At 40.9% G+C, this 22,037-nt stretch overlaps 1 protein-coding gene across 8 annotated transcripts in view; it reads left to right on the top strand.

Moving 5' to 3' along the window:
- The window catches only part of TRPM3 (transient receptor potential cation channel subfamily M member 3), a 472,413-nt gene that overhangs the window by 425,653 nt on the left and 24,723 nt on the right, over positions 1-22,037 (top strand). For 5 of the 8 annotated variants that reach the window (XM_052777050.1, XM_052777053.1, XM_052777049.1 and 2 more), the window contains 4 exons: positions 8,499-8,639; positions 13,664-13,792; positions 15,903-16,154; positions 19,774-19,984. In XM_052777050.1, coding sequence (XP_052633010.1) covers positions 8,499-8,639; positions 13,664-13,792; positions 15,903-16,154; positions 19,774-19,984 — 733 coding nt within the window. The remainder of the gene's footprint in view (positions 1-8,498; positions 8,640-13,663; positions 13,793-15,902; positions 16,155-19,773; positions 19,985-22,037) is intronic. The other 3 variants (XM_052777047.1, XM_052777055.1, XM_052777052.1) reach the window with 1 other exon arrangement.

The following is a 22,037-nucleotide window of genomic DNA, read 5'->3' as shown; positions in this document are numbered from 1 at the left end:
CTGTATTCCTATAATATTATGCCCGTATGCATTTTTATAAAAGTACTGCTAAGATAAAGAGATCACATCTAGTCAAGGTCTGTTCATTGATTTCTTATGAAGTCTTGTGTGTCCTGCACAGCTAAGCTCAAGTGACTAATGATAGGCCAGGAGAGCCAGTTTCTTCCTCTGGGCAACCCCACGCATTCTCACATCCTCTGAAAAAAGAAAAAGGAGGGTAATAGTCGTAGGCGACTCCCTCTTAAGGGGGACAGAGGGCGCAATATGCAGACCTGACCCATCCCACAGAGAAGTCTGCTGCCTCCCTGGGGCCCGGGTAAAAGACACTACCAAGAAACTCCCTGGTCTGGTTCAGACCTCTGATTATTACCCATTGCTGGTTGTGCAGGTTGGCAGTGATGAGATTGCAGAGAGGAATCCAAAGGCAATCAAAAGGGATTTCAGGGCACCGGGACGATTAGTAGAAAGATCGGGAGCACAGGTAGTGTTTTCCTCAATCCCTTCAGTGGCAGGGAAATACACTGAAAGGAACAGGAAAACACACCTGATTAATACATGGCTCAGAGGCTGGTGCCATAGGTGGAATTTTGGGTTTTTTGATCATGGGGAGGCTTACACAGCACCAGGCTTGCTAGTGACAGATGGTGTCCAGCTATCTCAAAGGGGTAAAAGAATCCTTGCTCATGAGATGGCAGGGCTCATAGAAAGGGCTTTAAACTAGGTTCGAAGGGAGTAAGGGATAAAACTAGGTGCACCAGAGATGAGCCTGGGGGCTGCGTGCCGATGTTAGGGGTGGATTCGATGACCCAGCTCAAATGCATCTATGCCAACGCACGCAGCATGGGCAATAAACAGGAGGAGCTGGAAGCCATTGTGCAGCAGGATAGATATGACTTAGTCACCATCACGGAAACATGGTGGGATGAATCCCATGACTGGAGTGCTGCAATGGATGGCTACAAGCTCTTCAGAAGGGATAGGCAAGGTAGAAGAGATGGTGGGGTGGCTCTCCAATTTAGGGAAAGTTTTGACTGTACAGAGCTACACGATTCTGATGACAAGGTGGAGCGCTTATGGGAGAGGATGAGAGGGAAAGCCAATAAGACAGATATTGTGCTGGGAGTCTGTTACAGACTGCCCGACCAGGTTGAAGAGATGGATGAATCGTTCTACAAGCAGCTGGCAGTAGTCTCAGAATCGTGTGCCCTTGTACTTGTGGGGGACTTTAACTTTCCAGACATCTGCTGGAAATACAACACAGCAGTGAGTAAACAATCTAGGAAGTTCCTGGAGTGTGTGGAAGATAACTTCTTGACACAGCTGGTGGGTGAGCCAACCAGGGGAGGAGCCTTACTAGATCTGTTGTTTACAAACAGGGAAGGATTGGTGGGAGGTGTGATGGTCGGAGGCCATCTTGGGCTTAGTGACCATGAAATGATAGAATTTTCAATTCTTGGTGAGGCAAAGAAGGTGGTCAGCAAAACCACCACTATGGACTTCCGGAGGGCTAACTTTGGCGTCTTCAAGGCACTGGTTGAGAGAGTCCCTTGGGAGACGGTCCTGAAGTGCAAAGGGGTCCAGGAGGGATGGACATTCTTTAAAAAGGAAATCTCAATGGCTCAGGACCAGGCTATTCCCATGTGCCGCAAGTCGAACCGCCGAGGAAAACAACTGGCCTGGCTGAATGGGGAGCTTTTGCTAGGACTTAAGAAAAAAAGGAGAGTTTATCATCTCTGGAGGAAAGGGCAGGCAACTTGGGAGGAGTACAGGTATCTTGTTAGATCATACAGAGAGAAAATTAGAAAGGCGAAAGCTCAGCTAGAACTAAATCTGGCCACTATCGTAAGGGACAACAAAAAATGTTTTTACAAATATGTTAACAGTAAAAAGAATCCCAAGGAGAATATCTTTCCTTTAATGGATACAGAAGGGAACGTAGCAACCAGAGATGAGGAAAAGGCCGAGGTACTTAATGCCTTCTTTGCCTCAGTCTTTAATAGTGAGTCCAGTCATCCTCAGGGTACTCCACCCCATGAGCTGGAAGGTAAGGATGAAAAGCATAACATACCCCCCTTAATCCAGGAGGAATTAGTTAGGGACCTGCTACGCCATCTGGACACTCACAAATCTATGGGACCTGATGGGATCCATCCAAGAGTACTGAGGGAACTGGCAGAGGTCCTTGCCAAGCCACTCTCCATCATCTATCAGCGTTCCTGGTCAACAGGGGAGGTCCCAGAGGACTGGAGGCTTGCCAATGTGACTCCCATTTATAAGAAGGGTCGGAGGGAGGATCCAGGGAACTACAGGCCTGTCAGCCTGACCTCGGTACCAGGGAAGATTATGGAATGATTTGTCTTGAAAGCACTCACATGGCAACTCCAGGATAGGAGGGGGATCAGGCCCAGTCAGCATGGGTTTACGAAAGGCAGGTCCTGCTTGACCAACCTGATCTGCTTCTATGACCAGGTGACCTACCTAGTGGATGAGGGAAAGGCTGTGGATGTTATTTTCCTAGACTTCAACAAGGCCTTTGACACTGTGTCTCATGGCATACTCCTTGAGAAGCTGGCGTCTCGTGGCCTGGATAAGTGCACTATTCACTGGGTGAAAAACTGGCTGGATGGCCGAGCCCAGAGGGTTGTGGTGAATGGGGTGAAATCCCGTTGGCGGCAGGTCACAAGTGGTGTTCCCCAGGCCTCGGTGTTGGGGCCCGTTCTGTTTAATATCTTTATTGATGATTTGGATGAGGGGATTGAGTGCACCCTCAGCAAGTTTGCAGGCGACACCAAGTTGGGAGGCAGGGTTGATCTGCTTGAGGGTAGGGAGGCTCTACAAAGAGATCTGGACAGGCTGGATCGATGGGCTGAGGCCAATCGTATGAAGTTCAACAAAGCCAAGTGCCGGGTCCTGCACTTCGGTCACGGCAACTCCACGCAGCGCTACAGGCTTGGGGAAGAGTGGCTGGAAAGCTGCCCAGCAGAGAAAGACCTGGGGGTGCTGCTTGGCAGCCGGCTGAATATGAGCCAGCAGTGTGCCCAGGTGGCCAAGAAGGCCAACAGCATCCTGGTCTGTATCAGGAACAGTGTGGCCAGCAGGAGCAGGGAGGTGGTTGTTCCCCTGTACTGGGCACTGGTGAGGCCGCACCTCGAGTACTGTGTTCAGTTTTGGGCCCCTCACTACAGGAAAGACATGGAGGTGCTGGAGCATGTTCAGAGGAGGGCAACCAAGTTGGTGAGGGGCCTGGAGCACAAGTCTTGTGAGGAGCAGCTGAGGGATCTGGGGCTGTTCAGTCTAGAAAAGAGGAGGCTGAGGGGAGACCTTATCACTCTCTGCAATTACCTGAAAGGGGGTTGTAGTGAGGTGGGTGCTGGTCTCTTCTGTCAGGTGGCTGGAGATAGGACAAGAGGAAATGGCCTCAAGTTGAGGCAAGGGAGATTTAGGTTAGATATTAGGAAAAATTTTTTTACTGAGAGGGTTGTCAAACATTGGAATGTGGTTGAGTCACCATCCCTGGAGATATTCAAAAAGCGAGTGGACAGGGTACTCCAGGACATGGTTTAGGGGGCATGGTTAATGGTTGGACTCAATGATCTTGAAGGTCTTTTCCAACTGAAATGATTCTATGATTCTATGACTTCCCTTGGGCAGAGTAGATAACGTACAGGGCCACAGTGATTTTTTTTGTGTTATTTTACACCTTATTTGCACCAAATAATATGATCACAGACTACAGCAGCAGTGAAGTAAGTCTCCACATGGGTGCATCTGCATGCAAGTATGTATTTGGTTTATGTTCCTCTCAAAGGATCTGGTGGGTAGCTGAACATTTGGATATACTATAAAGATATAGTGTTTATTCACTGTAAACTACTTGTTACTCACACCTGCTTTTAACTTTATAACAGATATATGTGAGTGCTGGGCACACATTTCTTTAACACCTAGATGCTAAGCAACAGACTTTCCTTGTAGCAGCTACTCACAAAAACATGCCTGAATACTGCTCTCATCACCACTCCCTCAGCACCAAGGAATTTACCACAATTTATGCATGAAGCTGCCAGTCATTAATCCTAAATATTAGGCATAGAGGAGTAGGAGGAGTAGAAGGGCACTAAAGTCTAAAGGCCAGGGACATTTTTTTATTTGTACAATGTCCTGATCGGGGCCTTAATTAGTTGCTGACTTTTAGGTCAGTCAGAAACCCTCGCTGTCTACCCTTCTCCCAAAATAACACTGACTGTGGAAGCCATAACTAGAAACATCCTTATCCCTATCCAGTGCCTTATTGTTTGGGTATTAGAGTTCCCCAGTAAATGGTCTTATTTCAGAACACAGAGTAACTCATCTAAGTCCTTTAGAAGATGTTTCAGTTGATTTGCTCATTTTGTTCTAATTTTCCACATCAAACAGGAAGTTTGGACTTCCGTGGGCATCACTAAGAGTCTGAGTTAGGACTTTTCAGCAGCAGCAAAGCTAGCTGTGTTGGCCTCTGGGCTCACATTATCTCACGTGTAATATGTACACATAGCCTTTTCTCCATGGCAAGAACTAACCAAATAGTATACCGCTAAAAATACAGTTCTTAAGATGGCAAAGGTTGAAGACTAGTGTCCTCATGCCCCTGGCCCATCTCACCCACCCTGCTAGGGGACAGTTCTCGCAGCATTTCACATGCCAGCAGCAAGGCACCTCTTCAGCTCATCTGGAAAACAGCAGTGGGAGACACTGTGGGAGGTCATAAGGCAGAAGTGCTGGCCCTCTTCATGGGGAGGGTTTTCCCTCTGTTTCTCCAAGGGTTTTGGAAACCTCGCTTACTGCCACTACACACCTGCCCTGGCACTCTCCATGTCCTTCGCTATACTCAGCAGCCAGGATGACTGAGCTCCCAGTACTTTAGGCCTGCTCCTCTGTATTCACCTTAAAGAACCACTGAGCACATGCAAAACCCATTTTTACACACCTGTAACTCAAAGGCGTTAAACATTTTTTCCTACCAGTATTTCAATGCAGAGAACGGTAACCCTAGAACTACCATGGAGGTAGCATTTCTATACATAGTGTAGAATGCAGTGGGGTATGCAGAGAGAGGTATAGTACATCCACCCAGCTATGTACCATTTCCACAGCAGTTCTGTGTGAATAGGGGGTAAGTCTATATGTAGCATGTAGATGTCACTAGGGATAAAATTTGAAGCGCCTATGGTCATTCTAGCAGGACTGAAATTCCTGTTATTTAATTATAAAACAGATAAATATATTACAGGATCATTAGCCTATATTAATGCAAAAATGCACAACCCAAAACTGTCCTGGTTCCCTATCAGTGGATGGTCCTCAATTACATAAAACAAAATCTGGCCAAAAAAAAAAAAAAAACCAAACAGAATCCTGATTAGAAACTCCATGTAAAAACTGTGCGCACATCAATCCCCTCAGGCTAAAATGATGCAGTTGTACTGTACTTCACAATGTAGTTGAGCTGCTGTCGGGCTTACCTTGCATGACTCATGGTGAATCATGGACAAAATTGTGTATTAGAGAAAGAGATGCCGCCCACGCAGAGCAGCGTCTTGAGTTATTCCCACACTATTGCTTCCCCCTCCAAGTGAAAACACATTTGTTCACATTCGGCATTGCAGCTATTCTGTCAACACAGTCACTTAGGTTATTTCTGTATGTTTCTAATGGGGAGGCTTTTCAATTTGTTAATACTGTGATATAATTAACAGTCAGGGACATCAGGTTAAATCTAATCCCCAGCCATCTCAGACCAATTCCCCATCTGTAGCATGGGGGAGGGGAGAGGTTAGTATTATATGATACAATTAATTCAAAAATAATTATAACAGGATAAAATTACAGCATCATTATCAACAAGAAGGCAACAGCAAACAGGAAGTCGGCATCCATGAGCTAAAGCATAAATCCAGGTACTGAAAGAGCATTATCCTAAAAACATCCACAACTCACTGATTCCAGTGAGAGCTAGGGGTGTCTCAGAATTAGCAAATTTATAAAATTGTGAAGGTTTTAAACTCTGTAAAATAATCCCTTTCACTAAAGCACGGCACTGTTCATTTGTTAAAGCTGCCAGCATTCATTTTCGCTCTGCTGCACAGTTCTTGAGCACCAGAGGACAGCAGAGACAAAGTCTTGGGAAAAGCTACAGAAAACTCTGTAGCACCAGATGGCAGCTTTCTCTAAAACAGTGTCAGGAGGTAGAGAGAAGCAAAGAAATTAGTACCTTCTTGGCTATAGTTTTCCCAAAGCATTCAGATCATATTCCACTTTCTTTCCCAAATAAACAACCCCTGATATAGATCAGGGAATCGCTCTGGTTTTTTTAGACTTCAGGTAACGATACCTGGGATTCTGTGAAGGTTGTGTAATCTCTGCTACTATAGCTATATTCAGTAAATCTCATGTTCTTGCAGACTACCTGCTCATCTAACAAGAGCCCTTCTCTCTGCTTAACAGCCGCTTCATCTTTTTCCTTTTTTATGAATTTTTTTATGGAATTTTAAGGGGTTTTATGTGCTCTGTGAGAATCAACAGCAGGTATATTTAATTTTTTAATATGCATTGTTTCATCTACATTTATGGCAGTGAACTTAGAAATCTGCAGGCATAAAAAGGTAAAGGAAATAGGTAACTTCATCAAAGCAGGCTACAGTTTTAAGAGGATCTCAGCAGGTTAATTTCAGTGCAGTATACTTGTGTCCCAAATCTTTGTTCTGTTTTATTAAAAACATGCAGGGCAACATCTGTGCATAGTCAAATTCAAGAATATAAGGGACCATGTGAAAAGTAATAATACCAGAGGAAAAAAACTAGCTGCGTAAAAGAAATGAAAGAGAAATATTACACAGGAGCCATCTAGGACCATACATGGTCCTAATAAAGTTACAAATATCTATACTGACTGAAAGAAAAAAAAATTTGGTCATCAGTTTATCATTACAAATTACTGTTTTGCAGGACCAAAGACCTATATGAATAGCTCCACATGAGGCCTAGAAAAAAGAAGAAAAGGAACGATTGTGATTTTCACTTTTAAATATATGAGAAGTGCATCTCCTGTTCCTGCAGGGCACTAGAACCGGATCAAATAGCTCACCTGAAGCTGATTTGTTAAGTATTTGCTGAACAACCTGTTGAATCAGAGAGCACATAGATAGATAAATGAAGGACCTCTTTATTGAGAGACAGCATGTCTGGCATCTAATTGTTCTATTTAGGGACTTAGTTTTCCATGTTTTTAAGTTGCAGATGAGAACAACGTTACCTTCAGGGTTGGTGAAAGTTTGCTTCGGTTAACATAAAAGTACGAAAATGCTTTGACCTACTTGTAGAAAAACATAGAAGCATTTAAATACAGGCATCATTGTGCAATCCCTGCATACTTAGCTAGGACAGTTGTATCTCAATTCTTGCAATTGCTTTCATGCGCAGGAGTGCTACAATCTATAGGTGCTGCCACAAACTAAATAGCAAGAACTTGCTCAGGGCACAGTGACCTAAAACCCATTCTTAGTCTCCTATTCACAAAAGAATTGTTTCAGAAAGAACATTTAACAGATCGCACCGTACTCATACAAAGGAACACTTTCTTTTAAGCATCAACTTCAGTGAATATATAGTTTAGTCACTCCTTCCACCTCTCTGCCACTGACCATGAAGTTAAGAGTAAACAAAATAATACCATCTTTTGCCTGTTAGGTTTGCACTGATAGCTGAGAACTTCTTAAGTATGTGTTCCTGGAGCTCAGTGTCGCTCTTCAGTGAGTCTGAATTGCAATGGTAACAGTGAGATCACGCCTAACAGAGGCAGTGCATGAGCAGTCTGGAACTTCATTATGGAAGAAGCTACAGTCATGTAGAAGGATCTTTCAATCCAAGGCCTTAATGCTGCAGTGAACTCTACTAGTCAGTCCTCTACATCCATGTGAAGTTCACTGCGGGATCATCGCCGGTGACAGATCCGGTGATCAACATAAAAAGAGTCACTGGCTTCTTTGCTTCCAGTCCAGCAACTGCCAACGCATCGTTCCCCTTGTTGTTCTCTCTCAGTCTCTGCCTTAAGAACTTCTCTTTATTTAAACCCAAAACTTAACTGTTTTCTGTCTGCGTCTGTTTATTGTACAGAACCACAACCACAAAAAGCTGTTGTCAGGTAAAAATTTTGCTGTCCATACAGCAAAAAGAAGAAATGTTCTCTACATCTCATTTTTCATTCACTAGTCAAGGATTTCACACTGGTGCTGACAGTTGCTGCCAAAGCATTGCTTTTTTGGTTTACACAGAATTAAACAGCAGCTTCCCTGCAAAAAAAGATAATCTGAGAACAAAATATTTTACACCTAGCTATGGTCACCTGGTTTTGTCTAAAAATCAGGAAATCAGAGTTTTGAATAGTTTCCTTTTGAAATTTCAAAAAATAGCTTAATTTGTCTTTCACAAAGAAAGAAACACAAAAATGTCCTTTCTTGTAGGCAATGCTGGGACGAGGTAATGGAGAGTCCTCAAGAAAGAAAGAGGAAGAGGAAGTTCAGAGCAGGCACAGACTGATCCCTGTTGGAAGAAAGATTTATGAGTTCTACAATGCTCCCATTGTTAAATTTTGGTTTTACACAGTAAGAAACCTTTCCTGTTATATTACTACCGTTTGGACAAATATTGAGATTGGATTAAGGTCATCTTGTGTGTTTCATTGAAAGTCTGCATCTGCGTGCATTGGAGGGCTTACCTGTAAATAGTTTAATAAAAATCTTTTGTGGAAGTCAGCTAGCACTTGCAAACCCGTCTAAGACTTTTAAAGACTACTATTTGATTCAGGAAGTTAATGGTTAAAATCTGAATGACTGTGTATGTTTTTCTTCAAATGCAACAATAAGCAGCAGTTTGCTGCAGTCAGTGCTCCCAAGGAATTCGCTGTAGGAGAATTCCCAATAGGAGAGCTCCCAATAGTAAGCCCAATGGGAGGCTGGGCTGAATCAGGATATCGAATTGTATCATAATTAATGAAAATAAGAAGCAGATAGAGCACATCTTTTCTTAGAACATTTTTTCTTTGTTCTGACTAGTCTGCAGAGTGTCTCTCAGAGAAAGTGTTTGTGTAAGTACCCACAAGATAACATTTTTCAGGGATGAATTATGCCAAATCAGTATAATATTCTTGTGTTTTAAAGAAACAGACCTTGCAGGTGGAGCAGAAAAAAACATTATGTCATATATTTTTACTTAAGTAAGACAGTGTCAAAAACTTTACAGGGTATTCTCACAGATAAATTAATAACTGCTATATTAAAGTTACTATGTGGATACAAAGCTTTTTGCAATTAGTCCTCAAGAGTAGATATTAATTATTCACTATCAAGCTGGTGGCAGAGATTAGAAAGGATTCCATTCGGGTTTCTCCTACATCAGGTGTTATCTGATATTTTCATTCAAAACTGGCATGATGGAGGAGAGATTAGTTATTAAATTTGCAAATTGCACTAGAACGTAGAAGGATGAGATCAAAAAGTAAAACGAACACAGAAAGTAATCCTTTCAGTCTCCTTGGCTGGAAAATTCTATCCCAGTTCAGCTTCTGCATCATGTGACAAGTATGGACTCGTCTGAAGGACACAAAAAAGAACAAGAAAAATGTCTCAAGAGGTCTGTAAAACATAACTTAACAGGAAGGATTTAAGGAAGTGAGGTTGTTTTCTCTGGAAGAAAGAAGTCTGCAGAAGGAATGTAATAGTCTTCAAATAGGTGTAAGTAGCTGCAGAGAGGAACAAAATGGAATGATCTCCAAATCCTTGCTGAATAGGACAGGAAGTAATGGTTTAAATTGCAGCAATGCAGTTCCAGGTAAGATGTTAGGAAACAGTTTCTAACTGCTCTCAAAAGTACTGTCATAAACTGTGTAAGGAGATGGTAGATTTTCCATTATTAGTCTTATCTTATCAAAACATATGTCCACTATGGTACACTGTAATTAATCCTGCCTCAGCACCATGGAATTGGCCAGATGATTTCAGGTGTTCCCTCCCAGTTACATTTTCCATCATTCTGCTGAATGCACAGCAAATCACAAAGAACACATACTTCTGTAGATGACTTCTTATAAGAAAAATGCCTTGCTGAGATCCAGGCAATACGTCTACAGACACCACGAGCAGCTCACATGAGCAGAGACTAAACTGTGGTGGACAGCTTATGCAGGCAAATAGCTCCAGCTTGGCAACTTGAAGTAACTACTTGCTGAACTGTGTGGCGATTGAACATTAATCAGGCTGATGAGTCTAGAAACTGCTCATCAGCAGCCTAGTCTCATTATCAATTGCAGTATGTATTATGCACAACCAGAAAAGTCTTTACACTGTAAACAGAAAGAAGCATCCTGGCTCTCCCTGTTAGTTCAATTCTGAAATGGGAGAAAAAGATCAATATTGCATTTCCATTTAGACCTGTTCCTACAGTTTTATGTCCTGAGGCAGGTCTCAGTCAAGGTCATTTATTAAAGCTGGATCTTGGCTACACTGAACTTGAAGAGCAAATTAAGGTGGTTTCTGGCTGCAGTGCTTCACCAGTTGGGTACATTGAGAAGCTCCTGGAAACTAAAAGCAAAACAACTTGCAGATGGGGGTTAAAATTGAACAGCCTACCACACTTTTTACAAGCACATAGGCAGAAATATTAATCATAGATTTCAAAAGAAATCCTCCAAATTTTACATTCCACACTCCAAAATGCGAGAAAAGTGACTATACTTATGGCTATTGTATGCCATTTAAAATAATTTTGATTATTCTGTATCTACCTATCTGCTATTACTCTATAGCTATATCCACCTTCATTCTTAAAATACACAAGAGTGGGTTGAATATGGGGATGTTAGAGTAAGTAACATTTTGGCTCAGCAGACAAGCCAAAATAAACAGCTTTTTCTCAACAAAAAAAATTTAGCTTTTCTCTCTGGACATGCAGTAGTTTCAAATATCAACTACTCTGTTCTGTTTTGTGGCTGTTGCATTGAAAACCATGACTCAAAGGTTTCATCTCACAGATTGCTTGAGGAGAAGATGGCCTTCTCCTTTTAACTACTGGCTTTAGGCTGAGATGCTAGCGGGATATAAGAGGCCACATTTCTACCTGTTCTGAGAAGGAACAGCTGCAGAGGGAATTGAACCCTGAGTAGGAGTCATCTTCTTCTAAACATCAAAATAGCTTTGCCCTAAGTTTTGCATTTTGGGACCACTTCACTTTATGATCATTTAATTATTGCAATGAGTGAGGAAAGGGGAGGGTAGTCTCCCTCTTGAAGCACTCTCCTGCTGGTACAATTTCCAGGTTTGTCCCATGCCGTAATAAGTATTTGAGTATTTTCTACAGAATGGGTCAGCATCCATAGGAGGGCAGGGAGAAACCCACCCTAGAAACTTCTTAGCAGGTATTCCTCTCCTTCATTTCTCCAGGTACTGCCCTCAAGGGTGAAAATGGCAGCCCCTGGCTCTTTGTCAAGCCATGTAAAAGAGAGAAAAAGAGGGTTCAGCTACTTTTGTAGTAGCACTTTCAAAGAACCTTGACTACCAGCATGGGCAGCTGTACTGAGGTTTGAACACAGTATGGGATCAGGACATCCTCCTGGAAGGCAGGAGCAAATTATAGGTCTGGGAAGGGAGAAGAAGGGTGTCACTCACTACCTGAAGGGCTTGTTTCTTGGGTTAAAGTGTTGCAGTTTCAGCATCATTTTATTCTTAAAGAAAGAGGCTTTTTTTCTTTTTTTTTTTTGCCAAGCAAAAATTTTCAGCAATTTTCAGTAAATTTAAATTGTCAAAAAAAACCCAAAACAAACCTAAACCCAAAAAACCCAACACTTCAAAAGAAAACCAAGAAGAAGCAAAAACCCCTAGTTACACTGAGGGTCTTGCACTTTCTGTCACCTTTGTAACCTTAATGTCCCTATTCTTTTGCCATACTAACTGCAAATGCTCATCAAAGGCTGCTGAGTCAGATGAAATTAATAAGATTTGCTGATAATTAATAATCAATAAGATCTAAGAGGAGATGTGTTAGGTGACAGTATCACCTGTCTTTTTGCACTGTAGTAGAAGGTGTTATTTCAGCTAGGGAGGTGTGCATCCAGTTCTGCCTGCCCAGACAGAGTTTCTGCTGACTCAGCTGGCATCCTAGATGCTGACCTAAGTCAATATTGCTCTCTATTTCCTTTAGGAGTGTTAAGGGAAGACTAGTCTCTAGACCTGAGCATTGCAATCCACCATCATGCACAAATGAGATCATTTCCTCCTCTGTTTTATGTAGACAAGAAGCAGTGGTTCAACTGGCTGTCTTCTCCGTACTGATAGTTACGGCCAATGTAAAGAATTCTCTCGAGTGTCCTTCAAACCAGCAAATGGAAGAAAAGCCAGAACCCTGTGGCTTTTACACAGAGCAGAAGTTATGTTCTCTTACAAATACAACAGGACTATAAATCCTGTTCTGTGAGATGCTGAACACTGAAATAATCCTGCCCAAAAGTCTCAAGCCCCTCTGTGGTTGTTTCATCGTAAGTCTGACACCAAGTACACAATAGTTGTGAGTAACATGGAGTTGAGACAGAAAAACTGTATTGAAATACAGATGTATGGAATAAGCTTTCTGCCACAACGACTAAAATGTTCATGCACAGAACTGAATCATCTTTTCTCTGATTTAAATTTGGCTTAACATGCATTTTCTTGTAGGGCTGCTATTTGAAAGGCAAAGTAGACAGGGAGTTGGATTCTGGACACCACAGACCCCCGCCACAGCCATTCGCCCTTGCTGCAGCCCATGCTCCAGTGTGACACTCGGGATTCTCTGTTTTATGAACTTGATGATGCAATTGCCTGTCTTGTCTTTTTTTGACTGACCATTTCATTACATTCAGCATGTAGAAAGAAAGGAAAAAGAAACTAAAAATGTAATCCATACTTTCCACTGTATCAAAAATTAGACCAGAAGGTAGATGTATTAGAGAAGGAAAAGCCAACCAGTTATACATAAAAACTTGCAAAAAATATAAGGCAAATGAATGCATGGCTATGCCTGGCTACTTGCTGCCGCAATGTGAGTAGGAGTAGCAGTGTTTTGGGGAGGAATCATAGGATAGGTTAAGTCAGTACTATGCTTGGTAGGAAGACCTCTAGCAACACCTCGGACCTTCTGGGCTCCAGGCAAGGACTGTGCAAAAAGTATTTGGAATGCCAGAGTCAGCCTAGGCTAGGTGAACAGGGAGAAAAAGCACAGAGGAGGGATGTTAGAGGAGTAAAGGGTGTTAGAAGCAGATAAGGGAGAAATCTTCACCCAGGTAACTTACTTTGGTCATTGGCATAGTGGTATCAGAGCTCCCGTCACTGTGGGATGATCCAGGGGGACTGCATTAACACAATTTTGTTGGGGAGGCAGACATAGTTGGAGGAGAGGATGGGTGTGCATGTATTTTGCAGATTCCACACTGTATGTGATTTAATATGAGCTTTTTCAGACAACCCAGAACACTGTCTGTTTGTTCTTCTGTCTGTTTAATTCTGGTTACAGTGAAATTAGGAATATCAAATCATACCCAAGAAACTGGCTCAGTCATATAGATATAGCGACTGTTGATACTCATTTTGTTTCTTTACAGCTGGCATATATAGGCTACTTGATGCTCTTCAATTATATAGTGTTAGTGAAGATGGATCGCTGGCCATCTACACAGGAGTGGATTGTCATCTCATACATTTTCACTCTGGGAATAGAGAAGATGAGAGAGGTAAAATCACCCCAACCAAGAAAGACAGAATAAAAAAGAAATAAGTGTGGGTTTTTTCATTTTAATATCTGTTTTTATTATTTGTCTTAGGACAATTTTTTATGAATGGGCTTATCATAAAATTGCTTGTTCTTTGCAGAAAAGCAGATGGATTGTTAGAAACACAGCATGAAAAAAATCTTTCTTCCTCCATTTTGAAGTCACGAATCTCTCTCTTTCTCGTTCTCCCACGGAATTTCTCTGTTCAGATTTCTATGATGCACGTTTAATAGCATTCACAAGTATGGGGCGGTCTTCTGACATATCTTAAAGTTTGGCTATATTCCTTGAAATGTGGCTCAGAAACTGAAGTATTTTTCAGGGAGAGGAAAAGGAGGTACACTATAACAGAATGGACAAGGAGACATGGTGATAGCATGACAACCGAGAAGCCTATGTTTGAATCCCCACCCTACCCCAAATAGAGTTCATTCAAAATTTACAGCTGTTCTGTCTGTCCAAGTATCTCCTGCAAAGGCTTTAAATAAAACCAGCCATAACTGGGGGAAAATTTAGATCCACATTGAATACTGCAGCACATTTCTAACAGGATTTCCCCCTTTTAATCTTGAAAATTTTTGCTGATTATGTCAAGCAATAGCATGCATCTCCCTAAAGATGCTAAAGCAGACACGTAGAGCAAAGACAGAGCATTTAAGGTGGCACACGGTCTATAGGCAGAGTGATCTGCCATCCCCTGCATCTCATGGTCTCTCCTACTTGCAGCTACTGCTGTGCCCTTTTCACTTGGCCAAATGCACTTTTATTCCACAATGACACCAGAGGCCAAATTCAGCCATGATGTGAGTGGGTGTGAGTCCCGTTGACCTCAGCTGAAACAGCACATTTGTACCCCTGGGCTGAATTTGTTACCATCTACATTCGTATTTTCTGCAGCACATGCTTTTGAGGACTAGACTAAAAATGGTCTTGCAACAGTCACTTAGATTTCAAAGGCAGATTTCAAACACTGTATGGTAAACTCTACATTATAAATAAAAAGAACAGAGGAAAAGATACTACTTGTGGGGCCTATAATGAGTGTAGTTCAATAACCAAAAGAAAAAGGAGAACAGTGGCAGTAGCCACATGAGGACTCTGCAACACTGGTGGAGACAAAGCACCGCTGGCTTAGTAGGTGGGAAGCTGTTGGCAGGAATTGTGTGCGCCATTTTTGTCTAATCATTCACCCCAAGTTGTCCTTTCCACAACAGTTTATCAAGAACATTTGTCGTAATGGATTTCTAAGCAGATGTTGGAGATTGTTCACAGAAGAGGAGACTAAAATTCATTCTGAAAATGAATTATAAGGAAATTATAAGAATGGCGTTCATCTTTTTAAGGAACTGTATGAGTCTGCTCAAATGTTCGCAGGCTAAATATAGAAAATTAAAACAAACAGCTTATTAACTCACTAAAAGCTAGGAATTATTCATAGAAATCACTTGAGGAATAGTTTCAACAGTAATTCAGGAAAACAATCAAGTCTCCCAAACTATCTTGCAAATAGAATGATGATAAATTTATAAGGTAAGATTAATTATTTTTGTGAATTATATCCTCAGCTGTAGAACTTAATTTCCACAACGGGTCCAAGTAGTAGCTAGTATCTCTGTGGATTAAATGCTAAATCCAGATCTTTATGCTTATTAATCATTTATTGACAGTTTGATACACATTTTAGAATAATTTTCTTTAAATTTACAGCTTCTTTAAATGTGAATTTTCCGGTGAGATATCCTTTTATATTTCTCCTTCTATTCCAAGACTCTAAGTAGGGTCAATAAATTTGAAAACAAAAAGGTAAACGTATATTTCTTCTGATTTCGTGGGGATTTTAGAGCAAGAGGGGTTTTCGTCCTTTTAAGTATCTTGCACATAGATACAGGCTAAGAATGGCTGAAATAGAAGATTTCACAAAAAAATCAGAGAGTACATGAGATATTTATATGATAGGAGTCTATCAGCTTTGCTTTCAGCCTGTGTGGCATGTATCTGTTTACTATAGATTTCTTCAAGCTTAAATTAAGACAGCTCAGCTCCTTTCCTCTCCATGTCCTCTGTCCTTCAGATATTGATGTCAGAGCCCGGGAAACTGTTACAGAAAGTAAAAGTTTGGCTCCAGGAGTACTGGAACGTTACTGATCTCATAGCTATCCTCCTGTTCTCCGTCGGGATGGTGCTCCGTCTGCAAGATCTGCCACTCCGGAGCGATGGCCGAGTGATATACTGTGTTAACATCATTTACTGGTATATACGGTTATTAGACATCTTTGGAGTAAACAAGTATTTAGGACCATACGTTATGATGATTGGGAAAATGGTAAGAGAAGTTGATGTACTTGTTCTATGTTTTACCAGCATGTTCTTCACTCAATGTCTTCAGCCAATGATATCACTGCAGGTTTATCTGTATTTTTTTTACACATTAGCATTTTCATGTAAGCTAGAAATCAGTGCCTTATTGAATCAAAACCTCAGCATAGACCCCCAAAATTGAGGATTAGACTCTCCCTGTTCTGTTAGATGATGTATTGCTTGTCTTTCTCTGAGATCTCTCTTCAGCAGCAAAGCCATCCATCCTACACCTCTTTGCCCCATTTGCAGAAAATACAAAGGATGCTAATACTCAACTAGTTGTAAAGGAGGTAGTTTGTTATGGTAAAAAAAAATGTGTTTGGTACCTTGAGACTCTCAAAGAAAGTATGTTGTAATAGGCATGGTATGTTCAAAACTATAATGGTTATGATTAAGACTGTGACCTTTTTATAGTTTGCTCCATATCGATATGTTCTTCCATCTTTCCTGTTTGGGTGTGTCCTTGCGAGATGAGAAATCCATTTGCATAACTGCAGCTTCTGTCCCCTGGCCACATCACATGTACGCAACATGGCAGGAGTATGAATAGTTTATGTAATAGTAAATGCATACAGGAGGCATGCATAGCCAGACCATCTATATCATGCACAGTCATCCCTAGGAGTTGCACCTGCTTGCTCCAGGCTGCAATGGGCTCCCTTGTGTATTTTTGTTTAAATCACATGTCCATCTACCTCCTTGGGCTCTGTCTTTTTCATTTCATGGTCTTGCAAGTACCATTCAGTACTATGGAGAACAGCAAGCTTGTTGTACATATTTCTCCAGAGTAAGCCCATCACAGCTATTGAGTTCCTCAACAGACCAGATTTAACACCTGAGGTTTTATCCTGAGCTTCTATTGTGAGTAAGTTTTAGACTCAGGAGGAAAAAGATTACTCTTTCCACCTTTCCAATGTTAAGGAACTTTCTCTTCACCTGCTTCTACATTGTATCCAACAAAATAGCTGTAATAGGTTTTACCTCTGGGCACGGCAAACAAATATGCAAGTGAAATTAAGAAAGGGGCAGGAACGGGCTTGAGCAGTTTAAAAGCAATGGGCTAAAGTGAAGGTGAAGATAGGAGAAGGAAGCTGAATGGCCAAGTTTATTATTATCTACTAATTTCAGTAACAGGATATGCTTATTATAACGTGCTTGTCTGATCTCTGCACAGTGATAGACTTACTCCCCTTTTATTCGGGAATGAAATGAAATCACTGTGGCATGTCAAGAGAGTCAGAGGTATATCAGTTCCCTTACTGTGTGGGAATGTCTACATTTTCTTAGCTTCTCTGCAAATAAAAAGGGGGAAATGGAGCCAGCTTGTTTATAAAACTGCAGGTTTATACCAACAGTTCCTCATTTTATCACTTTTTTGAATAAGTGACTAATGAGTTTTTCAGAATGATTGAAAAGGCCATTGCCATATTAAAATAGCAATTGTAATTTGATTCTACAGGCCAAAGGGCCTGATACAATGCCCATTAGAGTCAGTGGAAACTCACCCATGTATTTCACTGGATTTCAGACAAGCTACTGAGGTTTTAGAAAGCTACCCAAGTAAAGGAGGGAAAAGCTAATACGCAGCTTGAATAGAGAATAGAACTGAAAATTTTATTTCTCGCAACATGACGTCAAACCTGTGTGATTCCTGATCAAAAACACTGGAAGCATTTAAGAAATTGTCTTAATTTGCCACGAAATATTCATTGTTTATTTGCTTGCATGACATTTTAAAATAGGTGTTATATTACATCATACCATGTTCTATATTTCTACCTGAAACAAAGTTTCATTGGAAAAGAAAGGAGGAACCAGGTTTCATCTCAAATTCCTTCCCTAAAAGCAGTAAGAACTAAATGTAATTATGCAGCTTTTCCATTTCAGGATGCTCTCTGAGGTACAATGATCTAGAATTCCTCTTCAATCAGGTTTTCTTGAGAGATTAATGCTCGGAATAACATAGGAATGTTGGTGATTTACTTATCTGTTTTTTAATTCGTTAGGCATTTATTTTCCTCTCTCATGTCTCCAGGTGGTTTTTTTTCCTTTCCCGCATTTTTTATCAACCTCAAGATAAAAAGATTTTGGTTTCCCCTGTTTTTTTTTCACTTGTCCCCAGTTCCTTCTTTGCAGCTTCTTGAGTGTCTCCTACTAGAGCCCTGCCCTACAGGTGTCTTCGAGATACAGCCCCTCTCTCAGTAAATATGAGAATATCCTTTTCTGTTTGCTCCTCTGTATCCCTCTCTTTTCTCTGTTAGATATTTTCCCAGTGTTACTTTGACCTCTGGTCTCTCTCCTTGTGCTTTAAAACTGAAGAACCCCCGCAGCAGTGCCAGATCCATGTGCTGCAAATGGATCTCTTCCTCCAGCTCTTCTTATGAGCAACCCTGCTCTTGAGCTGCAGCAGGTCCCCCATGGAGCGATAAGGCAACCAGGTGAGGTGCAGGTTAGTTGCATGCCTGCCTTGCAGGGAAGGCAAAATGTAGCTGAGCCAGAAAATACAGAGACTGAAGGGATTAAAACTCACAGGTTTAGAGGAGTTTTGGGTTGAGTTTTGGCCAGAGACAAAAGTTACATCCAAAGCTGTGAAAAACAGCTCTGTTGTAAAAAGCCTTAAAACTAAAGACCTATAAGTAAACCTGTAACTAAAGGTTTTAAAGGGATCTTACCAGGGACTTTACAGGACTCCCATGTTTTTTCACATTCATTTTGGGTTATAAAGCGTCTCTGCTCTACCTGCTTGATGCCCATTGCTCTGCTCTCTGGAGGGTCTTTTCTAGAACAGCTCCTCTTCTAATCTTCAGCCTCTCTGCAGCACCTCTTAGGATTGCTGTCCCACTTTTTCCAGGAACATTTTAAATGGGTAGGCACTGTTTGCAAGCACTAATTAAACTTGTGCATATGCTAATCAGGCCTTCAACAATGGAGAAGAATTGAGCTGAGTGCCTGTGTTACGTTCTTTTTTTTTTTTTTTAAATATGTCCTTTGTCATACTCCCCCTCCAACCTGATTTCTAGTCCAGCCAGTATCACAGCTTTCCTTTCTCACTGGTTACCACCATGGTGTCCCTTATGTTGCAGTAACAGGCTGTTCTGCCACACGTTACTCCTTATGTTAGATGCAGCCTCCTTCCTTTGCTCCACGACAATGACTACCACTGAATAAAATAATCGATGTCAGCCCTTTTTTTTTTGGTACAGTTGCCACTAGCTGCCTATAAACAATACATCATCTCGTGACCTTTGCCCAGACCAGGCTGCTCATTCCAGTGAACCTATATTCTTGTTCAGGCAACTGGTGCGACCGGATGGTATCTTGTATTTTCAAGCATATTCATAACATTTAAATTGTTCTTAAAAGCAACACTAGGTAAAACCAAGGACACAATAATACTGCTTCACTTCTTTGAAAATGAAAATTGTTATGCATAAAACTGAGAATGGCTTTTCAAAATTTGATTTTGAAAATTCTGTTTCTAAGCTTTGCAAACTTTTTTGCAGCATATGATAGTAGGAATATGGACAAATACACTCCTCTAATTCTTGTCCCTTCTCTCTCTCTTTTCCTGTCATTACATTCAGATGATAGACATGATGTACTTTGTCATCATCATGTTGGTGGTTCTGATGAGCTTTGGTGTCGCAAGACAGGCTATTCTCTTTCCCAATGAGGAGCCTTCGTGGAAGCTGGCGAAAAACATTTTTTACATGCCTTATTGGATGATCTATGGGGAGGTGTTTGCAGACCAGATAGACCGTAAGCAAGTTTATGATTCTCATACTACAAAGCCAGGTATCCAACTTTGATCAGAAGATGTCCTATTAGATCATGTGTGTATGCTCAATAAATGGCTCAGGATAGAGGAACTTCTTCATCACAGAGAATGGTCACAAAAATATTTTTTCAGCTAATATTGGGGTGTCAGTTTCAGAACATGCTTCTGGCATCACTTCACAATTATTTAACCAGAAATCTGTAATGTTAAATTACCTTGCATATAAAGAACGTTTTAAATGGTTCCTTTTTACCAGTTGGGTGACAAGGATACCCTCCCAGGTATCCACCATGAGTTCGCTGATACAATTGGGACATGAAAAGTCACTTCTTTTTTTCTCATCAATTGGTTTGATTTTAGACCTAAATACTTTTTACCTAACTTCATACTGAGCATCAGGTCCAATCATACTGGGTTAGACTTTCAGCTCCTGCACTTCATGAGGATCTAATCCAATGTGTTTTCTTTTCTCTGTTACCTACTGACTGCCACCACCTTTATGCTAAACCATGTGATGCAATTCTTTGGAGACAGTAGATCCATTATTAGAATTTTGCTTTATTTATTTATTGGAAGGCAAGACTGTGCTCACATCAGTGCAAACAGAATGAAAGCCAGTATTTCGTATACTCTCTCCTCAGGATTCATTTGGCTGGTGATCAGGAAAATGCCAGTCTTCTATTTAAATTAAACCTCCTGGTGCTACCTGGTGTATTATGCCAAAGGAGAGGGGTGATCATGTGAAATGATGTGGTAGATGAACAAGCTAAGAATCACAAACAATGTATCTTTAGCAAATACTAACATGCAACTGATTTTCATCATTCCTACTTAAATATGTGTAAGCCTTGGCAGCATTTATAAGTGAGTATCTTTTCCAGTGGCAGATGGCCTCCATTAAAGCTCTGTTTAGGATATTCCTTTTTATCCTATGTACCACCTTAGGAAAGGGCAGTGTTTTCATAATTTATCTTCTGCTTTTTCAGTACTGACCAAGTTTGAATGGAAAAAAGGTGTTGATTTTTCCTGAGCTGGTTAAGGGAATAAATTTATCTATATCACCAAAAATGCACCCAACTTAACAGAGTTTCAGATGGACAGAAGTATATGTATCACATGGCAGATATTTCAGCAGTTCCATGTTCATTTCTTCTTCCTGGTTAGCACAGAATCATTACTGTGGGTGCAGATGAAACCTCTTTTTTATGTTTACTTCTCTACTTTGTTTTCAGAGGCAGGATGGCATGTAAGGAAATAAAGGAAATACCTAAAATCACAAAGCTTCTCACTGAATTTAGCTTTTTACCTGATTTCCTCATTTTTATCCTTTTTCCTTTTCTTTTCTTTTTAAAAATTCATTTCATTCCAAAGGCATAATAGCTGGGGGTATAATACTTCATCTTACTCCAGAAGCATAAGAGAGGGATAAAGGTTTATCCCATTAAACTATGACTTCCTTCCACAAGCAGAATTCTGTCTGTCCCTCTACAAATGGCCATTTATTGATATTGTACTAAGTAACTACCATACTGCAACAAACATGGCAATTGGCTGAATAAAAAGTTCCTGGTATTTTTTTTAATGAAGTGCTGATTATAGTTTAGAACCTGAAACCTGAGAAACTAAAATGTCTTTGAATGAAGCATGGTTTTTAAGTGTGAAAAGAGGGTGGCAGGCTCCATAGCCTTGCATAAGGATTTGGTCATAGTCTTGTGTGTTATTCAGAAGCCCAACATTTAAACCTTGCAAAAAGATGCAGCATAATTACTTCTGAGGCTTAGGAAAAGCAAAATTCCTGATGGTTTCAACTCCAGCTGTAAGTGTAGACATGTTGTTGTTCTGCCTAGGTCAAGGAAACTAGGAGTTGCAGCAAAAGTGGTCATGCCAAAATGAAAAGCAGCACCTAGTTCCTCCTTCCTGAAAGACAGATGATGCAGGGAATTAGAATCTGCCACTCTTTCAGCACACAATATGTGCAATACATCACGTCTGTCTGAAGCTTGGTTGTCTCAAAAATGTTACCTCTGGAATAGACTGGGAGCACAAGCAAATGTTTAGTGATGTTGTTAT

Source organism: Harpia harpyja, chromosome Z (genome assembly GCF_026419915.1).
Source record: "Harpia harpyja isolate bHarHar1 chromosome Z, bHarHar1 primary haplotype, whole genome shotgun sequence".
Classification (NCBI taxonomy): Eukaryota; Metazoa; Chordata; class Aves; order Accipitriformes; family Accipitridae; genus Harpia; species Harpia harpyja.
Note: the sequence above shows the minus strand (reverse complement) of the source record. Positions and strands in the feature narration are given on the sequence as shown.